This window comes from Egretta garzetta, unplaced genomic scaffold (genome assembly GCF_000687185.1).
Source record: "Egretta garzetta isolate BGI_Z169 unplaced genomic scaffold, ASM68718v1 scaffold264, whole genome shotgun sequence".
NCBI classification, from domain to species: Eukaryota; Metazoa; Chordata; class Aves; order Pelecaniformes; family Ardeidae; genus Egretta; species Egretta garzetta.
Window position 1 is genome coordinate 2885489 of NW_009259685.1, and position 9231 is coordinate 2894719.

Consider the following 9231-nt stretch of genomic DNA (forward strand, 5'->3'; position numbering starts at 1 on the left):
GGGCTGGAGCACCTCTCCTATGAGGACAGGCTGAGGGAGTTGGGCTTGTTCAGCCTGGAGAAGAGAAGGCTGTGGGGAGACCTGATTACAGCCTTTCAGTACCTAAAGGGGGCCTATAGGAAAGATGGGGAAAATCTTTTCAGTAGGGCCAGCAGTGACAGGACAAGGGGTAATGGTTTTAAACTAAACCAGGGTAGGTTTAGACTAGATATAAGGAAGAAGTTCTTTACAATGAGGGTGGTGAAACACTGGAACGGGTTGCCCAGAGAGGTAGTGGAGGCCCCATCCCTGGAAACATTCAAGGCCAGGTTGGAGGGGGCTCTGAGCAGCCTGATCTAGCTAGCGGTGTCCCTGCTCCTGCAGGGGGGTTGGACTAGATGACCTGTAGGGGTCCCTTCCAACCCAAAACATTTTATGATTCTAACTAAAAGCAGCATACTTTATTTGCCTATTCAAACTGTAAAGTGTCTTTTTTTATATAAAAGTCCAGTACAAGGAAAAAAACAGACCCAGCCTTATATAAATGAGATAAGGTGTTTAAAATGTAAGTGTAGCAATTAAAAGTAAAATAATATCAGTTTATATGCACTTGGTAGTTGTTTTGGGGGTTTATAATTCTACCTGCATATTCTCAGTACATTACCATATCTCATTTTCACCTACTTATATGTTCTTTCTGCTGTGAAACTTCAGCGTTTTTGTTGCCTCTGCTTTTGGCCCACTGGTCATGCAGCAGGATGCATTAAATGAGACAGTAACAGAATGAAGGAAGAATGGTTCCAGTATGTTAGGGTGAATTTGGGAGAAAAAGTTTCTCTGGGGAAAAAATCTTGCAAACCTAATAGTAAACACACACTACTAGTGAACAGGTCCCAGGCTGCAGATCCATTGAGCACAAATCAGTTACAAGTATCCGTTACAGAGCTGTGGCTCTTTAATTCAGGCAGTAACATTTTATGATCCATTCTGTCGACAGGAATTCCAGCACCTTTAAGTTGCTCAGGTTCAGAGCTTGCTTGTATACCATAAACTGCAAATTATTGTGATGTTAATTGCATATGGGCCACACGATAAGCATGTGGAACACATAGAAAATATATAAAATACAGCATTAATATAGTACTGTGAGTATACTACATTCCTTAGCAGCCAATTTTATATTAACATTTGATTTTTCTGTCTCGATGCATGCTTATGGGAGCTTTGGAAAAAAGTTAGATTCTCAAAAGTTCCACTGAAGGATAGGTATTGGCTAAAATCAATATATTTTGCTCTATATCATCTATTCTCTCTGTTTATTGTTGCCTTTGGACACAGTTTTTTTCATTCGATAATTTTCTGTAACACTTTATTTTTTTTACCTTTGTTTTTTTTTTGGCTCTGCAGTTCTGTGCAACGCTTGGAACCACGCCTTGCTGCTCCTTTGACAAACTGTTAGAACTGGGTCCTATTTGTAAGTCTTTTTTTCTACTACTTTCTAAAATTGCAGATATCAGTTTAAGTCGCGCTGAGTCATTTCCAGGGCATTGTGCAGTGTCAGTGTCCAAATTCAGTAAGGCTACTTAGAGCTGAGACCTTCAGTACAGTTTTCTCTCTAATATTAGGTCAAGCAGCAAGCTTGCGTTCTCAAACTAAGAGTACAGAGGACTTTGCCTCGAGGTTTTTTGGGGGGGAACGTATTTTGGAAGACTGTCAGTTAAAAATGGCTGTAAGTGCTTCAGTTTGAAGCATTTTTCTTCAAGCCCTTTTAGCTGCAAGCGCATCTAGAGCAATGGCGAAGATCAGGGAAGAGCTCAACTCTGAATTCTCCTCTGCACCAAGTGTTTTGTTTCTGTCTGGCTCTAATGCCTGTAAAAAACAGGGAAATATGCACCAAAACCCCACGTGTTCTCCTTAATCCTTCCTCTCCCTTCCCCAATTTCCTTCCTCTCACAAGAAAACAGCACAAGTGGCAGGGTGTTTCATACAGGGACCGAGTCACGGGCTCTTCGTAAGTATTTCTGTGTTAGGGTCTGTTGTGTCGAGCTTTGATCTGCAGCAGGGCTTGGTCAACGCTTGCTGGCTGACGAAAATGTGACAGAAGCGCACCACATCTATTTGAATGTACATTTAGAACAGGGAATTTATAGGTCTAAGCAATTGGAAGCAGCCTCATAGAAACACAGCTAGATTTGATATTCTGTTAAATTTGTTCAGGTGGGGCCTAAACCATTGGGGGTTGGTTTGGTGGTGACTTGCTCTGTGAGGTTTCCTGCCCTTCAGCCCCAGCCCCAGAGACTCAGTTTCTCCCAGTCCACCTTTCTGAAAAGGTTTCTAGCAGTCTGCTTAGCAGCTAGAGATTATTTTGCTGTTCAGGTTATTCCTATAGACCTGACCTAATAAAATAGTGACACCCGTGCTTTTAGGCATAGCAACTAACCATCTGTGTTTCACCAGTTGCTCTCAACTACTCAAATCGTAAGTCGGATGCGAGCTTTTCTGCCTGCAGGTGAATTTTCTTCTTAATATACATGAACGGTAGTCCTATGAAATAAAGGTAGTGTCTCAAACCAAGTATATTTAAAAATAAATAATCAGTTGAACTTTGAACATGTTTTCAAATAGACCTAAGTTGTGGATGTAATGAATAATATTTTACTAGCTTTTTCCAGGCATTTATGCAAAAAAGAGAATGTAGTTCACAAGAATGGAAATTCCAGCATGAACTTGGTACCCAGTTGCAGCTCTGAATGGCTACAGCTCTGTATATGGAAATACCCATCGGAATTATTTGGTGACCAGTGTAAAGATGTTATGTGGGCTTCAGTTAGCAACTCACAGACCAGAATTGTTACCATGTGCATTAATAGGTGATCTATAGCAGAGTGTGAATACTAAATTATAGAACACAAGAGGCTTGTATGCTAAAATATTTCTGCAGAAACCATTCAGTGACTAATCCAAACTAGCACTTTCTTAACCTTTCAGTGCTCGCCTTTGCATAAGTGTCTCAGTCCTTGAAAGAAAGTTTGCTGCACATAGTTCAAAAGCTTGTGAATGCCCATATATCAATATGTAAAAAATACTCTTTAGAAATGTGTGTTCGTGATTCATGAGTTAGAAGTGGGGAGCACAGCTAAAACTCTAGCTCCTCTTGCTAAAGTTGATAGTTTTATTACCATAGAAATGATAACTACATCTCTAGATGCATCTTTTTACAGTGTATTTTATAATGGCGCTTAAATCAACGTCATTTAATATTTTATGTTCCTTAATAAGATAAACCTAGACGTGTAAGGACTCTGTTCCAGTAGAAGTGGGAGGGAAGAAGAATATGTTATGTATACATCTTTATGTATTAATGGAAGCCCAGGTGGTAGAAACATTTAATCTATTAATTTAATTTTAAATTGGGAAAATAATAACATCAAAGAAAAATCTCTCAGGCACTTGGTTTTATGCAAATTAATAGGGCTTTTTAATCTGCTGTTTAATTTATTTCCCCTTCAATTACTCTTTTTTTTTTTTTTAGGTAATAAGGAAAATATCTGGATGCATATTGATGCAGCCTACGCTGGGAGTGCATTCATCTGCCCTGAATTCAGGCATCTTTTAAACGGGGTGGAGGTGAATGAAGTGCTTCTTCTCTAGCAGCCTGATAAAACCTTGCTCTTCCATAGAATTTGTGTGTTTCTCATGCATCCAACATTAATAGCTCTTCAAGAATCTCTGAGTACACTGCACTTCAGTTTGCACTACCAATCCCTGTATATTCTATTACATTACTTATGTTGATGTGATTTTTACTGGTTTATTCTGGGAGCATGCAAGTTACCACAGCATCTAAAAGTTTCTCATTCAGAATAGCAAGTAGTAGTGAATCAAAAAAGCGTCTTACAAAATAGAAAAGAGGAACTTTTCCCCAAATATCCAAAAAGGCACATTTATAACACCCTAATTCTACATTACACACACACAAAAAAAGAAAGAAATAAAAGTTCAACAAATTAATGAGCTCATTATGTCTGATTTTTTGCTTACATCCTGAAAGTCATGTAGGATGCAGCCAGTAGCCGTATCTCAAACAGACAGGGTTTAATAACCAAGAGAGCTAAATGAAATATTCCTCCAACAGCACTCCTGTTCCTTTCCCCTCTCCTTGCTGAGAAGGCATTCAGTTGCTTAGATAAGAATACTTCAATTTCCTGCTGCTCCCCTCAGACAGTCAGATAAGGCCTTGTCTTCCACGTCAGTGGAGAAAATATTACTGTTTGGTAAAGCCAGAAGTTTAAACACAGCACTGATAGGTAGTGACTAATGAAGAAGAGGAGGGAAACCCCCCTGACAAATAAAGCATTTATTTCTGTCTCTTTTTTTATCAGCAAATGAAGCTTCTTGTAATTTCCTGTGGGGGAATATTTTTTAAATTATTGTTATTGGTTCCTGAAGGAAATGAAACCGCATACCTTGTCTGGGCCAGCATTTGTCATAAGAGTAAATATTGAATAACCATGACTAGGTTTCTTACCTTACATAGTACAGGGGGATAGCTAGATAGATGTATAGATAGGTAGACAGACAGACAGGCAGACAGATAATCTCCTCTGTAGAGAGCAATTATTAGTTGTGTACAAGTGACAGGGAAGGTTATGAGAAGCAAACAGGAACAGAAAAGTGCTACAGGGAGCAGTCGCAGTAGGAAAGCTTAGTGAATGGTTTGGGCAATTGGGATATGAACCCCCGTGGATGTTCCTGAGTACGCATTTTTTGTTGTTGTTGTTTACACTGAGATATATACTTTTCCATAACGTATGTATCTACAAAGTATAATTGTTAGCAAATGCTCAAAATGCTGATAACACCAATAGCCTAGCTGCACACCTAACCTGAATTCCAGCCCCCAAATATATGAAGATTTAAGTACAATAGTTATTAAGTAAGGTGGCATCAGCATGAACGGTATCTGTAAAGCCCCAATTCAGGAATTCATTCATAGCTAAGGTGTACTCAGACAATTTGACAAAGTTGTATCATTAGCACATGGATCCTTTTGTCTTTCGTAATTCTGTTTTTTATTTATCCATTCTCAGTTTGCAGATTCATTTAACTTTAATCCTCACAAATGGCTCCTAGTGAATTTTGACTGCTCTGCTATGTGGTAAGTATTACAGTAAAACATTACAAGAGACAAAACCCACATGTTAAATTAGTCTGCCTTTCTAGCAGTAGACATTTATTTACATTTCTCTTGAAATGAGGAGTTCTGGATAGCTTTAACTCTTGTAAATTATTTACAATATTCACTCTTTCATTTAATTCAAATTTCAAAAAAAGTAAAATTTAGAGATAGGCCTGAGCTCTGCATTATGTTCCAGAGAGAGAGAAATCCTGAAAAGTCTGCAGATTCATACTTGCTCCATTTTGGGACTGTTTAAAACAGAAATGAAAAAACTTCATTTAAAGATGATAATGCAATGAATAGCATGCTAAACAGAGCTTTTTCTTCTTTTCCATATTTTTTTTTCAATTGAGACACGATTCTTTCAAAAGCCTTTCTAAAAATGCTTGGGATTTGGCTGATGAAAAGTGATTGTTTTCAAAAAGAACTATTTCTGCAATTTTGTACTGATTTTCAGTTTCCCCAGATGACAGCAGAGATGACATTTTGATATAAAAAGATGCCGAAGTAGAAACCAGTAGACATACTTCGAAACAAATCAATGTATCATAGCAGTAATCACAACATTTGATAATACATGATCCTATTGTGTCCCAAACTGGAATCTCCAGAATCGATAGTGTCTACCAACGTCATGGCTAATGATACTTAATAGCAAAACAGCTATTCAGTAAATACAGACTATTTATAAAAATAAATGAAAACATTAATTTCAGTTATAATAGAATAAAATTTGCAAAAATGAGAAAAGAAGGAAAACCTGAATGTTAAAAAGACAACTAAAACATCATCCAGAAAAAGGTCACCTTATTTAAAAGAAGAATAAATGTGGGACAGTGATCACTCAGTTGCTTTTGGTTAAGCTTCAGCTCTTCTAAAATCATTAGCAAAGATGTCTTCTGCACAAATATATGTATTATTCAGATAATGCATCATGGTTTTGAATTTAAGAGTTTTCCCAATGTAGGCACTTCAAATATTCCTAGCCATAACAAATCATTCTTTTCCTTGGAGCAAGTGGCTTACATTTTGATCCTGATTCATCAGTAGTGGCAGTGATTAACCCCAGGCTCCAGTTTATAAGTACCTCATAACTAGCTGTCTCTCTCTGTATAGAGAAATAGGGAGAAGATGAAACTCCTTTGCTAGTTTCTCCCTTCGGTTTCTCATCACTCCAAGACATTGTTAACAAAGCAGCCACTCAGAAATGAGAAAATACACCATCGTTCTCTTTAATGTTTGTGGGACAATTAGGGGCCAGAGTTTAGTCCCTGACAGTTTAATTTCTCATTAATTCTGCTTTCCCCTATAACCCTGTGGAACACTAAGTTAAAAGTGTTTTACCTGGCTTTCCAGGAAAACAAGGTATATACAATCAAACCGTCTGGAAAGACTTAGGAAAATATTTTTCTCTACTTTGTTTCTTGCTTTTTTTTAGATAAGCCATTGCATAAAATGCCTGTTTTCATAGGTAGGAAGATTCCATTACTAGGAATCTCAAGGGACCTCGCAACGTGAAAGTTTTCACAGCTATGGCCATTCAGGCTGCATTTCAGCAAGGCATTTATGTATAGGTGTTATTCACTTAACAAAGAACGAAGTATACATTTAAAGTTAAACTCTTTGACTTGAAACCAAATCCATCACCCAATGACTTCTAAGGCCCATGTCCAAAATTCACCTCTCTTATCAACTGTAACACTGCCTGGAAAGGTGAAATGTAATAATAAAGGATGAAGGAACCTGGTGAGAAAAAGTAACTATGAAGGATACATAGTCCTCTTAAGGTCATTGGGAAGTTCTAACCATGATACTGCAATAATATGGGAAGAGTTCAATAAACAGTGAACACCATTTCAGAATCAAATTAAGCTGAGACCCATTGACAGACAGGCTGCTCAGCACTTTCTCCAGTAAACACTCCCATTTCTTTTCCCTGCAAGTTGATTAAGATAATCTAGCCATTAGATCTGTAATGTAATTATTTAACTAATCAGTGCAATATGTAGCACTGAAGTATTTGGGATTTGAAGGCAATTTCATTATAAACCTTTTGTAAAATATTCTCAGACTTTTTGATGTACAGAAAAGAGCAGTCAATTTCCTATAAAAAGGAATTTAATACAGCCACTCTGAGAGGGGTATGTTTTCCATATTCAGATGTCTTTGAGAGACTCTGCCTTGAAACTACCAGTCAGTTTTGCCTGACTTGTTTAATTGGTGCTCTGGAACATTATAAAATAGGAAGAAGTGTCGTCTTTCAGAGAGAGTGAAAATAATCATCTTGCAAAGTCTTAGTATTTTTGCTTTTCTATTATTCTTTTCAGGGTTTAAGTGTTAAACTTTGGTTGGGAAGGTTGGTTTAGTATTTGAAAGTAAAGTGCCTATAGGAAATGGTTATCTGTAGATGGAAGTGAAATTTTCCTGTTGGTTTATAATATGAAGTCATCTTTTTGGTTATTGTATCTATCAGTTAAAATGGACAGGATAGAGTGAGGCTGTTAAAAGCTGCAGATGTGCAATCCAAGTAAGTCACTTTTCACAATTTTTCATTGCTTTATTCACCAGGACCTTTACTGTGCCTTCTGTATGATGAGTACTTAACATGTGAACGTGTGCCACTCAAGCTAGGGCTTAGTAGGTCTATTAGCAGAACATCAAGCCTTAAAAAAAATCTAGCTTATCAATGCCAGTTTTGAAATATATATTCAGGATCCTTCAGTCAGCCAGGGGTGTTTGCAAAGAAAGTTAAGAACACCGCTTCTATCCCTTACCAGACCGCCCAAGCACTTACTGCAGTGGAGTTTAGATACATAGGGTGAAATCTAGACATGGTATATAAAGGTGCAACTCAACTGGTTCATATACATCGATGTCCAGGCTTTGGATTCATTTCAGTAATCCTTTCAGATAGCTTTTCATGGTTGCCAGATTAAGACCTGTGAAGTCAGGAACAGACACCATCTTTTAAAAAAGCAGTAACATCACCAAGGAAGTGCAAGATGACGGCGTTTTTATAGCCGCCAAGAGACCAGATGTTCTTGCAGAATACTTATGTGTTTAGCACAGCATATCACAGGAGCGGGAATGAATCTCTCATGGGACGACTAATGGTATTGCTTGTAACTTGGGTCAGTTGCGTACGGAGCTACTGAAGCACGAATATATCAAAGTAATCAAATATATCAAATAAGCTACAGTAGAACAACTTTGGGTTTGTTCACAATATCTACACTAATTAAACCTGCTTTCAGGTAATAGTTTCTTCCTCCTGCCCGTAGGATATTTTCAACACACAAATAGGTTATTTATTGTTTTTATTGAGAGTATTCTGAATGTCTTTCACTATTTTTCATGTGCATAAGCTTACTTATCTTCAGGTATGTACTTTCCATACCTGAAGGAAGTACTTTGTTAACCTTGGTACCCTCCTGACCATTAAAGTGAGAGGAGGGCTTTGTGTTTGTTTGGATAAGGCGTTTTATGAGCATAGCCTACATGTGGATGAGACTGGGGGAAGGTACTGGCCTGTGCATTTATACATGCACACTAAAATATTGGAAATCAGATTTTTCCTTAGAATTTTACATTAGAACATTAAAAAACATTAAAAGAAAAGGATGCACAGAAAATCATGAAAGATTTGGACTTTGTTTTATGTTGACATAATTATTGCTTGCTTTGTGAAACATTTGTAGGCCTAATATAATCATGTAGCAGTCTCTCCCTTTTTGATTTCTGTTTTTTTCTTTTTCTGCCTCTATAAACCCCATCATTTTGTAGAGGTGAGTCAATCTTACACATAGAGTGAAGAATAAACCAGCAAAACCTTGTTATTGCCCGCTGGCAAAGTGTAGCTGAGTCTTTCTAAAAGGGACCCGCTGGCTTTTGAAACCCCCTCCAGCTCCGCCACCCGCTAGCTGGCGACAGTAAGGTACGCTTCTGAGTTTTACATCGTGCTGCCGTGTATCTGCCAGGAGTTGGATCTCGGATCCAGCTACGGGCAGGGTGGTACGAGAGGGAAGCCTGCGCCTGGAGCGGGTGGCTCGTCCCTACCAGTGGCTGCTGCTGCC

The 9231-nt window shown here is 38.1% G+C and overlaps 1 protein-coding gene across 3 annotated transcripts in view; it reads left to right on the forward strand.

The window, feature by feature from the left end:
• The window catches only part of DDC (dopa decarboxylase), a 57339-nt gene that overhangs the window by 27004 nt on the left and 21104 nt on the right, over positions 1-9231 (forward strand). For 2 of the 3 annotated variants that reach the window (XR_004841987.1, XM_009638726.2), the window contains exons 6-8: positions 1387-1453; positions 3512-3606; positions 5070-5137. Coding sequence is in view for 2 of the 3 variants with exons in the window: in XM_009638726.2 (XP_009637021.1) it covers positions 1387-1453; positions 3512-3606; positions 5070-5137 (230 nt within the window). In the remaining variant the exon portion in view is untranslated. Of the gene's footprint in view, positions 1-1386; positions 1454-3511; positions 3607-5069; positions 5138-7631; positions 7650-9231 lie in introns of those variants that run through there. The other variant, XM_035894137.1, reaches the window with a different exon arrangement.